Source organism: Anabas testudineus, chromosome 5 (assembly GCF_900324465.2).
Source record: "Anabas testudineus chromosome 5, fAnaTes1.2, whole genome shotgun sequence".
Classification (NCBI taxonomy): Eukaryota; Metazoa; Chordata; class Actinopteri; order Anabantiformes; family Anabantidae; genus Anabas; species Anabas testudineus.
This window is the reverse complement of record NC_046614.1, coordinates 11824694-11840394: the sequence shown is the minus strand read 5'-3', so window position 1 is coordinate 11840394 and position 15701 is coordinate 11824694. Positions and strand designations below refer to the sequence as shown.

The following is a 15701-nucleotide window of genomic DNA, read 5'->3' as shown; positions in this document are numbered from 1 at the left end:
CATCCATACTTCTTCTCAGCAATCCCATTGTTGTTTAATCTGTCATCATTTTACTGTTTACTTCTTTCTGTTTTCAAGGTATACCTTCACAGGTATCTATACGTTTGAGTCACTCACAAAAATTGTTGCCAGAGGCTTCGCTATAGATGGGTTCACCTTTCTCAGAGACCCCTGGAACTGGCTGGATTTCATGGTCATCTCAATGGCGTAAGTATTTTAAATCTAACTTAAATTTAAATATCTCTGCAGTCAATGCAAGAAACCAAAAGGGGAATTCGCCATGACTTATAAATTCATTTATACTATAGCCATAGTAGTTACAAAATGACAGCAGGTAAATCCTCAACGGCAACTTTCTCACTGCACATAGTTTGGTTTTTCAAACCAAGGTGTGACTAGTGACACTGTAACAGTGTCATTAGCAGTGAACTATCAGACTTAAGTCAAGCAAAGCCATTATTAATATTATTGGTGACACAATTGTATCTATGATGATTTAAAATAGCTGCCGTGAGAAGAGTTTAAAGCTGTGTTCTCAGTTACGTTTGGTGGAATTGAGAACACGTGTTGATAAAATGTCTGTGTAGTATTTAAAGTTTCCATGGACATGACTTTAGACACAGCCTGAGTCATTTTAACTTACACATTACACCTGGTAATAGTGTGGCTAGGTGGCCCATGGTTATTTCATTTTTAACTTTGAAGAGAGAAAGTATTTGTTAGAATGAAAATCTTTACCTGTAATACTGTTTTAACGAGTTACCAACAACATACAGTATATTCACTATGATGTACAAACTCTAAAAAGAGCAATTGTTGGAAATCTTTATAAATAATTATAGTTATAGCTCAGTCTAGTAGTTACTGATACAATAATCATCAGGCCTTTGTTACATATACTGCAGTTTAGCCCCTGCAGCTGTAATGATATGCTTCTTTTCCAGTTTCATTTCACAGCCAGTATTTTGTTACATGTAATTTTTTTCTGTGAATATTGATTTGTCTGCTACCTGCTGTTTGCAGGCTTGTAAAGACTAGACTGAGTTGTGCATCTGTGATTGACAGAGCTATCCCAAGTATATTATTAAGATCTTTTGAGACTTGAAGTGAAGTATAGCTTTTAATAGTTTCTAGTGAAATGGAAGGTGGGTTTTACTAAATATTCATAATGCTTATTAAATATTTTGTAACTGATTATTCTCTCTTTCCTCTGTTCGGGATGAGGCTGAGTAACTGTATCTGATCCACCTTGCAGGTATATAACAGAGTTTGTAAACCTAGGCAATGTGTCAGCTCTGCGTACGTTCAGGGTTCTGAGGGCTTTGAAAACAATTTCAGTTATCCCAGGTAAGACAGCCCAGGTGTCTGTGTTGGCGGGTGGGCGAGTCACGGGGTTGATGTTAGGTGTGGTTTTGTTTCAGTCCCTCTCCTCTCCTCTTCCTCCTCCGTTCTCTCCTCACTGGTCGGACAGGCGTTCTCTCTCTCACCGTGGTGTTCCCTCCTGGTCTTTGATGGTAGTACTGGTGTCATGCTCTTGCACATACATGCGTGCGTGTGCGTGTGTGTGTGTGTGTGTATTGTAATCGTGTGTGTTGTGTGTCATTGGGTTCTGTTCTGTGTGTCATCCTACCTTGTTACAGATATATAACAGAGTTTGTGGACCTTGGGAATGTCTCGGCGCTGAGAACGTTCAGGGTTCTCCGAGCATTGAAAACTATTTCTGTCATTCCAGGTGAGACTCCATTTAAACACTAAGGCTGAGCTTACTATATCTAATAGCCGTCTTTATTTATTTTCTGTTTAAAAAGAGGATGTTTTAGAATTTTTGCATTTTTTTTTTTTTTCAGTTTTTGTTATATGACAATCAAAAATGGTAGCAATACATTTTTGACAGGCTTAGCAGTCTACTGGCAGTCTTGTGGGGTGACTTGTCTCATATAGACAGCTGGACAGCTAGTGCATCACACTAATGTATGCAACAGCTAGCTTATTGTCCATTTCTAACCAAAGGGAAAATAAATTTGGACCAAAATTACGTCACAATAAAGGGCAGGAGTAGTTGCATGGAATTGACTTTTGGGATGTAATTATTGGTGGTTAAATAAATAAACTAATGAGGGAAAACATGGTCATGAGAGGTCTCAGTTTGTCACTTCTTTGGTTTGTGTTAGGTTTTATGTTATACATTGATCCAAAGTCCCAGTAGCTATGACACTGCCTTCTCATGTCTAGACTCCAATTTAATTCTGTAAGACTGCCAAGCCTACATTTTACAACATATCGATGCTGCATGAAGCTATGAGACACATGCTTTTAAAAGTTTGGCTTCTGGGGGCTTTTCATTTGGATTTTGTTCGGTTTTGTTTTAATTTGGTTAAAGCTTTAATATTTTCTGTTTATTTTTTGAAGATCTTTGTCCATCCTGGGAGTGAAAGGAAAAAAAAAAAACATTAATAAGTACTTTTCTGTGCGTATATGTGAGAGTCACAAAGTTGTTTTTTGCAGTGAACATAGAGTAAGACTAGTTTATGCATGTGATTACACATTGGAGTAAAAAAAAAAGCTTATAAAATGATTCTAAAGACACTATAAAGTGACTGTATTTCAGCACACATACACATACTGTACCTGTTATACATGTACATATGCACACACATATTGTACATTTAATCACACATATAGAAGTATACTCAGTTGTGCTTGAGGCCAAACCAGCCTGAGGGCTTGCCCAGCACCACAGGTGCCTGGGATGGGAACGGTTCTTCGGTTAAAGTGAGATTTTACAGACAGGTTATGCTGACAGAGTCAATTCCTTCAGCCTTGGCGTTTAAATGATCTGCATGCCACCTCTCATTCCTTGGTCCTCCGAGCCACCAACTCTTCCGTGCCTGTCTTCTCTTTCTCCTCCTCACCTCCCGCTTCCTGAACCGAGCCTGGTTCTGTGCACTGTTTGCCGTTTGTGGTGCTGCTGTGATTTGGTTGTTGAATGCCGTAAAATGAACAATTGCAGTTATACAGGGATGTTCCAAAACAGAGGGTGAAGGGAAGTGGTAATCCCATTATACAATTAATGTTTTCTACATGGCTGCTAAAACCAGCTGTAGTGCTATTTGCACTTCCTCTGTGGAAAATACTTTAGAAATGAAAGCCTGTCTATAAGACATTTCTATAGACTGTATACATGGGGTAGTTACTGTAAAAGAAGTCATGGAAACATCCCATACAGCTGCAGTGTTTGTTGTGTTGTGTGTTTATGAAAAACTGAATTTGACCTTTTATATATGTGCTCCAAGTGTCATTTTGTGAAAGATTGTAAAAGCTCATCTCCTCAGTACTCAATAACAATCTATTCAAGATATTTTACTCAGACATACTGTAGACTTCCTAATTTCAGTAGGCTGTTTAAAGTTAGTTATTGTCGTAGGCATTTTGTTAGTGTTTTGTTCACTCTAAATAAAGGTGTGGTGCTCAGTCTATGATAATAGTGAAAACAGTCAAGTACTGCTTAAACAGCAAGTAAAGGATAAAATAGCAGTCCAGTAAAGCGAGATTGAAGCACAGCACGTAACTGTAATTTTATCTGCTCTAAAAGCTACCAGTCATACAGAGTATATATTCTATTATTTTATTTTTACTGAATATAACTTTTTACATTTTTATCTGTAGAGGGATTTACAAATTACACACATTTATTAATTTCTTATATCACCTTGATTATTAAATCTTTAAAGCAGAAGACATTAACATTCATTAACTGGGATACTTCTCTTTATTTGAAATTAGCAGTGGTGATGAAGTAGGCAGGTAAAATTAGGCAACCACAATAAAAATCAACGGCAACAAATATTGGCACAACAAAGGGGACAGGGCTTGTCCTCCCCAGAGACACAGAGAAGCAGGACAACATGTTCTTCTCACTTACAGAGTCATGCCTGCAGAAAATGATTGGAGATATTAAGCCCTCACACACAGGCCATATTTTTCATTATCTTATGGGAATACCTGTACCTTTATTGCACTGTTCTTACATAATTTATGTTTGGATATAAAGGAAACTTTCAATGTCTACACCAAATATCTTTCACTGCTCAGCTTTCTTCCCTGAAACATGCTCCTCTCTACTCTTACTCTAATTGATCTACAGTGTAGATCAATGTGCACTGTCTGTGAAATAAACATAATTAAAAATAATAAATACATATATTATTTATTAATTAATATGATTCATAAAAGGAAATATGTTAGGGTTAGAGCACGTGATTGTATGATGAAATGGAGCCTCCGTTTGCCCAGTGTGGTGATTGTCATCAAACAGTAGATCAAGTGCTAAATCCACCCAACATGGCTAGCAGGACTGTGATTAATTCATTAAAGCAGGAGCGGACAGGAAGAACAGGAAGAAGGACTTCTACAAACTAGTTTTATTCTCTTAGTGAATGCAGAAGATACGCTGAAAGTCCATTTCTAGTATTGAGGCTTGGCAGCTCTGGGCAATGATGCTGGAGAATTTCTCCTGCTGCCTGCCAAGTTTAGATTTGTGTAAAAGCCTTCACAGCACAGGGTTAAATACAGGATTAGATATACCTTACGTAACTTTGCCACTTTCCTACATGACTTGAGTAATTTTTGAAATGCACTTGTACGATGCCAAAAGTTGCAAGTCATTTTATTTGTTTGTGTGTGTGTGTGTGTGTGTGTGTGTGTGTGTGTGTGTGTGTTTGTGTGTGTGTGTGTGTGTGTGTGTGTGTGTGTTTTCATTTGCATGTGTATGCCGGTGTGCATGTGTATGTGAGTTTGTCTGTTTTCATGTATGTGCATCTGTGCACATTGTGTGTATGTGTTTATTGCGTATTAATTGACAGGCCTGAAGACCATTGTGGGTGCTCTGATCCAGTCTGTGAAGAAGCTGTCGGATGTGATGATCCTGACTGTCTTCTGTCTCAGCGTCTTTGCTCTGATTGGACTACAGCTCTTCATGGGGAACCTGCGGAATAAGTGTGTATACTGGCCAATCAACATGACTGAGCAGTACCTGGCAAATGGCAGCAGGGGCTTTGACTGGGGTGAATACATCATGAATGACAGTGAGTGATTATTTTGATATTTTGATAATATTGTGTATGTGATGGCATAAATTGGATTTAATAAAACATATGTGCATCTTTGTAATTATTCACTATAAGTGTTGTTTTGTTTTTGAGAAAAACAGCTTGCTCATAAAACATTCACAGAATCACTGACTAATTAAGGTGTTCTTTGTTTTTCATAGCCAATTTTTACTTCCTCCCTGGTCAGCTTGATGCCCTACTATGTGGAAATAGTTCTGACTCAGGGTAAGTCAGTACTTCACTCGTTGTACGTGTGCCTCCTTTGTGTTCTTAGGTTTTTGCGTTGTACCTTCACGTCTTACAGAGCATTTAGACTCATCTTCAGTCATGCAACCAGTCATTAGGTGTTTCTGATCTTTCAGTATCAGATCCTCTTTCCTAGATGTCACTGGGACATCTTTTGTAGACAATGTAAGGTACCCAACTTGAGCTTGGTGCTGACCTTGTTGTTCTTTGGAGATGTCAAAGTCTCCTAAGTCTTGGTCTCACTTCGCGGCATGTTATTGAACTATTGTCTCCTTTTTGCAGCATGTCAGGTGGCCACTTATCTTTGCCCGTTCCATTTCTTAGTAAAGATAAAGGTGTTTGCCATTAATGCTACTCACCTTTTTTTGTCTTTCTCTCTGCTCTTCATTTGGCACCATTCTGCTGTGCAGATGGTGAAAGTCTTCCTCCTCCTTGATTCTATTCTTACTCTTCCTTGTACTTTTCCTATTTCAGGAGATTTCAGGATTTATTTTAGCACCCTGAGCTGTTTTCTGACAGTTTTTCACTAACTGTAGGATTTCTGGTCTTTGGCACCAACCTCTCAGCTGTAATCTTGACAGTGCATTAGCTGGTGCTTCTGATGTGCATCACCTCTGTCCATGGCTTCCAAGATCCAAGATCTAACCAATAAATGTGTAATATAGAAAATAAAGAAGGCGTGGATACTTACACGTACAATGCAGTTATTTATCAAGAAAACATTTTTATTTTGTGATGTTGTTGCTTCAGACGGTGTCCAGAGGGCTTTACTTGTATGAAAGCCGGAAGGAACCCCAACTATGGCTACACCAGCTTTGACAGCTTTGGATGGGCCTTCCTCACCCTCTTCCGCCTCATGACTCAAGACTTCTGGGAAAATCTCTACATGCTGGTAAAGCAGTGTTTTGTTAATTTTTCTGCCTCTTGTTCCTCTCTAATAGACGTGTGTGCTCAGTGAAAACAAAGGACAGAGCTGTATATTGAGGCTTATATCAAAGCCTCTGCAGTTTTCACGTACTTCCAACCAGTTAAAATGGTTTTGGTCCCACTGCATCATAAAATCCTATACAGTGTACAGTGCCTATAAAAGGTTTTTAACCCCTTTGGATGTTTTCACCTTGTTTTTTACAATATTGAAACATGGTTGATTTAAGAATCTAATCAGAAATACTGTAACTAGGGGTTTGTCACTAGACATCAGATCTTAAATCACCTTTCTGATTCTTTATTTGTGTTCTCTGTCAGACTTTGCGAGCTGCTGGGAAGACCTACATGATCTTCTTTGTACTGGTCATCTTTGTGGGCTCGTTCTACCTGGTGAATCTCATCCTGGCTGTGGTGGCCATGGCTTATGAGGAACAGAACCAGGCCACGATTGAGGAGGCAGAGCAGAAAGAAGCTGAGTTCAAGGCCATGCTGGAACAGCTGAAGAAGCAGCAGGAGGAGACACAGGTTGATGTCTCTCCACCTCACACACGTACATTTGTTAGATAGTTTGTGGTTATAATAATGTGTCCTTCCTTTTTTTTGCAGGCTGCTGCCATGGCGACATCTGCAGGCACAGTGTCTGAGGCTGCATTAGATGATGAAGGAGGTGGGCACTTGTCCCGTAGCTCCTCTGAGGTCTCCAAGCTGAGCTCCAAGAGTGCCAAGGAGCGTCGCAATCGCAAGAAGAAATGGCGTCAGAAAGAGCAGGAGAAAGAGAAGGGAGACAGTGAGAAGTTTGTTAAGTCTGAGTCGGACGATGGCAGCAAGAAAAGCACCATTCGATTTCCAGGAAGCCGGCTGGGGAGGAAGACATCCATCATGAATCAGGTAAAGTTAAGAAGAGAAACTGTGGTAAGTGCAGATTGATGTTTGACTTGGTATTGTATTTGTAAATATTGATTTTTCAGAACATATTTTCAGTAATGTTCCTAAAGATGTTGGATAGCCAGCTCAACAATTATCCTGAGGCTCCGCTAAACCTCCAGTGATGAGATCCCCGGTTCTGCTGAGCACATGAAGTCTACTCCAAACTTTTGGCAGTGATGCTCACAGTGTGTTTTGTCCCTTTTGTTGCCAGCTTCCCTTCATTCTTCTGTAGTGGATCTTCAAATCTTTCAAATCTAGTTTGGGAGGTTCAGACTACCAAACCAAAACACCAAAAACCTTAAGGCAGAACTGTGCACGGTGAAAATTATCCACAGGTAGACAAATGAGTAACTGGCTAAATCACAGTCTGGATAAGTACAAATACAAACATTGTTGAAGGAAACCACTGATATCATTCATACTAACCACAAATAAAGTTAATTGTTGTAGTAATTATGCATGGTCAGCGATGCTCTAATTGTAAGGAAATCTTCTCTTTGCCATTTTTACACAACTTTTCTTTTAAACACAAAATCCGTTAAAGGTTGGATGTTGAACTTTACCCTCTGCTCTTTGTCTTTTGGTTTACTCTTGTTCTCTCTGCTTTGCCCCATTGCCCTCTTCACCTTGGTGGTCTCTTCTATTCACACATTAAAATAATAACGACTCAACTTTCCCTCTCTACGTCTGTCTCTCCCCCTTTAGTCACTACTCAGCATCCCCGGCTCGCCTTTCATGTCGCGCCACAACAGCCGTAGCAGCATCTTCAGCTTCAAAGGCCGATCCAAGGACATAGGCTCAGAAAACGAGTTTGCGGACGACGAGCACAGTACAGTAGAGGAAAGTGAGGACCGCCGAGGCTCCCTGTTTATCCCTTACCGCCGCAACAGCTACAGTGGCTACAGCCAAGGCTCGTCACGCATCCATCCACTGGCACCCCACTCTGGAGGGAAGAGGAACAGCACAGTGGACTGCAATGGCGTGGTCTCTCTCATCGGCCCTGGGCCTGGCAGACGGCTTCTGCCTGAGGTGAAAATAGATAAGGCAGCCACTGATGACAGTGTAAGGACGTCCATGGGACACTAATACAGTGTAGGCATGATGGTGGTGGCCCCAATCTCTGCAGCATCTCCTTCACAACCTCTTTTCCTTGGCTCTTGTTCCCTTTGTTTCCCTAAACTCAATAGTTCCTGTTTTCCCCTGAATGTCTAGATCCTGTCTTATTATTTTATCTTACAGTGCCACTTCCATCCAAATCTAATGGCCTTTTTCTGCTGCTCCTTATATACTAATCAACGGAATCAGCAACATTTCTAATCAATCTAACAATAAAGCAATATCATATCAGCCACCTTAGTTCCCCTAACAATTATTTCGCCTAGCTTATGTCTATATGGTCATTGATTCATTCATAACAAATACAACCATCAAAACATTTTACAGGAAACACAATCAGTTCCTACATGTACATCTTCCTCTGTTAGGGGCTTTCCACATCAGAGCCCATACTGTTTTCTCTCTCCTTCTATTTCTTTCTGTCTCATTCTTTCACTTTCACTTCTCTTGCCTCGCTCCTTTCTTATTCTTACTTACATTCTGTTCCTGAACCACTGGATGGTACAACAACAAATCAAAAAACTTTTGTTTCTGTAATCTGATATTCCCTCTTTAATTTTCAATCAGTCTACCTGCTTTTACCTCATTACCTCTCTTACAATGTAGCATGGTATAGTAGCAAATGAATGTCTTGGATTTCCCTCTGTTCTTGACACGCATGCCACTGCATGTTGTTTAATTTTACCTAATTAATAAATAAAGAGATATTGTGCACACTATACAATGACAGGGTTAAAAAGCGTACTGTAAATCCTTAAATAATGTCAGTCATAACTACTTAGTAAAACATATTGTGTATAGAAATGAGTAGAAATTGGGGCAACTGGGGAAAATTAATATGACTATTTAAGATTTTACAGTACAAATTTGAAATGTTTATATGAAACACATCAGGAATTGCATTCATCATATTAGGCCTTTTGTCTTCTGGGCAGATACAGGACATCATATAGCTTCAAATGTGTGTTTACTTGTGTTAGTTGTGTTATGCATTTATTTGAGAGCCATCTCTTACTGACATTATGTCTTTCTGAGTACAGACTACAGATGTGGAGATTAAGAAGAAGCACTCTGGCTCTCTCATGGTATCTGTGGATCAGCTCAACTCCTCTTTCAAAGGAAAAGAACATGCCAACAGTCAAATGAGTGTAGTTACCAATACACTGATAGAAGGTACGGACAGTATACATGTTTTCAAGATGATTTAAGCAGGTGCCATCGATGGGTGTATTTAGTCCTTGTACAGAAATATGGTCTGCATCACTGAGATTAAAACATTTGTATTTGGATATAAGAATTGTTTTTGTAGGTAGGATCAGCAGCGTGACATTCGAAACAAATGGAGTATGTTGCACTCCAGGAAATTTAACAACAAAATAGAACAAAAACATTTTGCATGAATTTAGAGACTCACTCCTAACTTTTGTTTTCCTCAGCCTTTCAGTTTCCTTTCTGTTTCATCTCTTCTTGCAGAGTTGGAGGAGTCTCAGAGGAAGTGCCCTCCCTGTTGGTACAAGTTTGCCAATGTTTTCTTAATCTGGGAATGCTGTCCCATGTGGCTGAAAATCAAACACATAGTCTACTTGATCGTCATGGACCCGTTTGTCGACCTGGCCATCACTATCTGTATTGTCCTCAACACTCTCTTCATGGCCATGGAGCACTACCCCATGACTGATCAATTTGAAGGGGTCCTGTCTGTTGGTAATCTGGTAAGAAAATGCAGTTCTTCTATTGTGCTTTGTTTTACTTTAACCTCTTAGGTCTGCACAAATCTCATCCCCCTACCTACTGCCTATCCAGCAAAGTAAAAAAAAAACCAAAGTGTTACAAACAATGACATGTAAGACTGTTTTTGCTTATGTACTCCAGAATGAGTCAGTTTTATTTGCATAATGTCACATCTGCTGTTTGACAAGAACCTCTCTCACCACTCCCAGTTCCCACAGTCTGTTGGGAGATGCAGGTGGCCCTCTGACATGGTGACGGTGCAGAATATATTTGTAGTGAAATTATTAATGCTGTGATAACTCACTTCAAGCACATTGTTGCAGCCCTTCCATCATGTGTGCCGACAGAGCTTATTTTCCTAGTTTGTGCATTAACACTTGAAAAAAGTAACTACTGCAGTAATAATTTTAATCTTAAGTTAGTTCGAAATGAATTTGCTACAAACATATGCTGCAGAAAATCCACCACCCCTACTTCCTGCAGTTACACTCATAGACTGCCTTATTTTTAGCAATAAGATATAACATTTTATATGCCTACGTGATTCTGCACAGTATACTTTGCCCTGCTTTTGTTGGCCATATTATGAAATATAAAGCTGTCATGTTTGGTTTTGGGAAGTATGAGTAATGACATGACATGATTGTACAGATTAGGGTAGATATAGAAATGGATATACTCAGGGCCAGCTGAAAAATACGTAGGCATATGCTATATACCTGCATATATCCTACACCACTGCCTCAAACTAATACATCAATACATCATTTAGTATGTGCACTTAAGAATACACACGCATAGCATATATAGGACTCTGATGGTGTCTCATTAAAGATTTAGTTCCATTTTAATGTAGCCAGCTCCCCAAACTCTTATCGCCTCCACTCAGTGACTCAGGTCACTCTATTGTTTCCGCTGCATCCCGCTTACCTCAACTCTACTGAACTCCTTCTAACTCAATCTCTTTCTTACTCACGCACAGACACATAGAGCATAGCAGTCGTGAAAAGAAGGCTTTCCATCGATCAGTCCAGGGCTGGCTTGGTGGAGCACTGATTAACCAAATGTACAGCAGACATTTTGATTTGTCTGTGCTCTGCCCTTGCTGTTAGATGCCACTGTAGCACAGCTGTCTGAGGACAGCAGAACTGGCAGAGTGTCAGTATTAAGACAGGAAATGAAGTCACAGAGATTGGCACGCTGTCAGGAATTAAACAGGAACTGAAATCAGAGGAAGCAGCGTGGCGTGATGAATGGTGCAGTATACAGTGCCATACAGGTTTTCTGGGACATGGTGCCATTGCTCTGTGACCTTGTCCTGTCAAAGTCTTCACTCAAAGCAAATCCTGATACATTTTTTAACAGCACTACATCAAACCAAATGCAGTGTAAGCAGGCCATCTTCTATCTTTCTGCACTCCAATATATATTAAGATTTTTTACCATTATTACTGCTATAGTGACATTTTTATCTTAAAGTCTTTTTGGATAACGAGTCTAAGGAAGTTAAACTGCAATCATTTGTTATTTTTGTTCATTTCTGGTAAATTGTGCAAACAAAAAATCCAACCAAAAAGACAATTGACTTCAATTCAAAGTCAATATCAAGTCAAGATAGTCGTAGACTTTATCTCATATTGTTTGTGGGTCTACAGGTTTTCACAGGCATCTTTGCCGGGGAGATGTTTGCCAAGCTGATTGCAATGGATCCCTACTACTACTTCCAGGAAGGATGGAACTGCTTTGATGGCTTCATCGTGACTCTGAGTTTAGTTGAGCTGGGACTGGCGGATGTGGAAGGTCTGTCAGTGCTCAGGTCTTTCCGATTGGTAAGTTGAAAATAATAGATTTAGTGATGTCAGCATCTGTCTTCTGGCGAACATGCACAGACCATTTCTCATTTCTGCAAGATCAATTAGAGATGAAGGTGTGATGAGATCATATGTAAACATTGTTTAACTATCACAATATTTCTTCATTAGGACTTACTAGCCACTTTAGTTATCTGATCTTTAAAATAATACCATCTCCTGTTTCACTTGTAGTTAAGAGTGTTCAAACTGGCCAAATCGTGGCCCACCCTCAACATGCTGATCAAGATCATCGGTAACTCGGTGGGAGCTCTGGGTAATCTGACCCTGGTGCTGGCCATCATTGTCTTCATCTTTGCCGTGGTGGGAATGCAGCTGTTTGGCAAAAGCTACAAGGACTGTGTATGTAAGATTGCACAGAGCTGCGAGTTACCTCGCTGGCACATGAACGACTTCTTTCACTCTTTCCTCATTGTGTTCCGAGTGTTGTGTGGCGAGTGGATTGAGACCATGTGGGACTGCATGGAAGTGGCGGGACAAACCATGTGCCTCACCGTCTTCATGATGGTCATGGTCATTGGAAACCTTGTGGTAAGAAAAGGCAAAGAAACGACAAAGTGTAGATGCTACTGTATGATACAGTAATAGCTGTGTCAAACATTCATTTACTGTGAGAGCATGGGTTTACAAGTTTGGTGTTTTCTTTGAGGTGCTGAACCTGTTCCTGGCCTTGCTACTGAGCTCATTCAGCGCAGACAACCTTGCTGCTACTGATGATGACGGTGAGCCCAATAACCTCCAGCTCGCAGTGGCCCGCATTAAAAGAGGAATTGCCTGGTTTAAGGCCAATATGCGGGTCTTCGTAGCCACAGTGCTCAAGAAGGTACCAAAAATAGTTAAACTTCTACTGTATAATCTTAGTTGTTAAATAAGAGTTGCCAAATTCACATTCTTGTTTTCTAATGAATTTGAAAAGCAGCCTATAGAGGATGAACAGAAGCCTCTGGATGAAATGTACGAGAAGAAGCTCAACTGCATTGCAAACCACACAGTGGACATCAACCGGGAACTGGACTATGCTAAAAATGGCAATGGAACCACAAGCGGCATTGGGAGCAGCGTGGGAAAGTATATGATTGATGAAGACTACATGTCCTTCATTCACAACCCTAACCTCACTGTCTGTGTTCCAATCGCTGTTGGCGAGTCAGACTTTGAAAACCTTAACACAGAAGACTTCAGCAGCGAATCGGATGTGGAGAACAGTAAAGATGTGAGTAGGAAGGACTATGAGAATGTTGTGAGAATGGAGGTGAGGTGACAGTGACAAAGTGCCATTTTTTTAAATAACATAACATATATCCAGTTCACTAATACAGCTTCTAAATCATATCATGTATACGTTGACACTGACAAAACCACAATTCAGCTATTAATACTAAAAAGGTGACTTAATTGTATAAGTGATGTAATAAGTGCACGTGCCTAAACATGTGTGTCCATGTGACTATTGATCCTTTAAGTAAAACTGTGCTGTGCTGCCACTCTGAAGATGTTTAGTGTACCTGATATTTGAGAACATTCATTTAAACCCAAGAGCTGTAACACTGAGCCTGAGTGCTGACCCTGCAGTCAGACAGAGACAAAGGCAGTCCTGACAAGATGACAGAGAAACAATCTGGCTGCTGTATATCTATGGTTGAGGAGAAGAATGTGAAGACCTGTAATCCAGGTCCAGAAGCTTGTAGATAAGTCTGATGCGTGGGTCACCTTGACCTGGTTTGTAGTAGGAAGAAAGGAGATAACACCGCAGCGTCGCTCCTGTACCTGCGCCAGGTTCATATTCCACTGGGCTCCCTCTACCAACCACACAACAACTTTCCCTGCACCACAGCCAGCCAGGATACACTGCAGGGAGTAGACACAGACAGAGCTGCTACCAGCCGATCAGAAAAGCAGGGATACATCTGGCTGTTTGGTTGAGAGAGGGAGAAAAGAGGCGGAGAGGAAGAAAGTGCAATTGCAGTCCTTTGCTGACAACTTCAAATTATAAAATGCAGTATCACTCTGTAGTGAATTGAATTGACTGAGTGTCTGTGTGTGCATGTGCGCAATTGTGTGAATGCTTTGTTGCAAAAGCCCTGCTGTGACGCTGGTGTTTCATTAGTTTGCCCCAGCTCACCTTGATTTATTGTAAAATGTATTGCATGATTTATTGGTACAGGTGAACCGGTTCACCCAAAACAAGCTATGGTTAATATTTTATTACTCACATTATTTTTGAATGTACCTTAAAGAATTAGTAAACCAGTAATATGCACCCATAATCATATTTTTCATCAGAGCAGACTTTCCTTTTTTATATATCTACCGCTGCAGTCAGTCACCTTTCAAGTTTAATTACTTCCATGTCATGTAATGCTTTTGCAGAATAGGTTATGATAGATGGAGAACCAGATACTCTACATTACTACAACATAGATGCTAATAGCAAGAAATAATGCCGTGTATTTGAACCTAATGGGGCACTGATGTAATGGCTGTAGAGGCACTGTGCATCCAGCAACTCACTGTTGAGTCTCTAATGTTCAGTTGAATGGGTCCCTTTTGTTTGTCCCAGCTGGATGACACCAGCTCTTCTGAGGGCAGCACTATAGACATCAAGCCTGATGTGGAGGAGGTGGTAGTAGTGGAGGTAGTGGAGGAATACCTTGACCCAGATCCCTGCTGGACAGATGGTAAGTGGCATTTATTATCTATCTTTGTTGTTAATAATAAGAACAGTGAATAGATGTGGTTTATTCTTAACTGTACTTAACTGTACTCATGTTAAGTTAATGGTTTTCTGATGCAAATTGGATTGTGTCAGTACCCATGACATATATCAGTAGTGATGTTGGTATTTCTCATTCAGAATGTGTGGCCAAATACAAATGCTGTGATGTTCCCATCACTCATGGCTGGGGGAAATACTGGTGGTTCCTAAGGAAGACCTGCTACCTGATTGTAGAACACAACTGGTTTGAAACCCTCATCATTTTCATGATCCTGCTCAGCAGTGGAGCCCTGGTAAGATCACGAGGCAGCGTGTGTGTGTGTGTGTGTGTGTGTGTGTGTGTGTGTGTGTGTGTGTCTGTCTGTGTCTGTGTCTGTGTGTTTCCACTGCTATATAAATATAAGTAACATGTAATAATAAAACCAAAATGTGCCAATTATTAAAAAAAAAATCAAGTCTCATTTTCTAATGAAGATAAACAAGCAAGATTTCCTGCTTTTCTTCTGCAACTGCTCTTGATGTGATTTGTTGGTAATTGACAGCAAGTGCTGCAATGAGCTGAGGGTATGGTCAGTCTCGTTTGACCTGGTAAAAAGTGGCCTTTATCATGCAGTTTTATGTAAATAACTAATTGCCTAAAGTGGTATACAAAGCATGAATACTCACTGTCCACTTCATTAGGTTCACATGTTCAATCTAATGCAGTTAGATACACCACTCCTGCCACAAATTCTACTTTTGCAAGGTTAACATGTCCCTGTTTTTGTGAGAAAAGTGATAAATCTACTAGATGTTTATTAATGAGTTCATAGTGGGTGGTGGAGTCTGGTGTACATTACAGTAAGAGGTGGTTCTAATGTTTTGGCCTGCTCATTTATGTAAATCTGGGGTCCAAGCTGAGAAATTATAACCTTGTAAAAGTAGAAATCATGGCAGATTAGATTACTTCAGATTGTACAGGTGTACCTACAGTGACATGTGAGTGTAAGATGCTGTAGAAAATGTATCATTAAGTATAAGTTACATAAAAAAACTCTTCATTTACAAAATGTTATTGGT

The 15701-nt window shown here is 40.1% G+C and overlaps 1 protein-coding gene across 1 annotated transcript in view; it reads left to right on the top strand.

The window, feature by feature from the left end:
- The window catches only part of scn8ab (sodium channel, voltage gated, type VIII, alpha subunit b), a 38492-nt gene that overhangs the window by 11958 nt on the left and 10833 nt on the right, over positions 1-15701 (top strand). The window contains exons 5-20 of the mRNA XM_026349181.1: positions 79-207; positions 1641-1732; positions 4863-5084; positions 5270-5333; positions 6105-6246; positions 6600-6806; positions 6888-7169; positions 7914-8237; positions 9365-9497; positions 9798-10036; positions 11711-11884; positions 12101-12457; positions 12576-12749; positions 12843-13139; positions 14487-14604; positions 14781-14935. Of these exons, the coding sequence (XP_026204966.1) occupies positions 79-207; positions 1641-1732; positions 4863-5084; positions 5270-5333; positions 6105-6246; positions 6600-6806; positions 6888-7169; positions 7914-8237; positions 9365-9497; positions 9798-10036; positions 11711-11884; positions 12101-12457; positions 12576-12749; positions 12843-13139; positions 14487-14604; positions 14781-14935 (3109 nt within the window). The remainder of the gene's footprint in view (positions 1-78; positions 208-1640; positions 1733-4862; positions 5085-5269; positions 5334-6104; positions 6247-6599; positions 6807-6887; positions 7170-7913; positions 8238-9364; positions 9498-9797; positions 10037-11710; positions 11885-12100; positions 12458-12575; positions 12750-12842; positions 13140-14486; positions 14605-14780; positions 14936-15701) is intronic.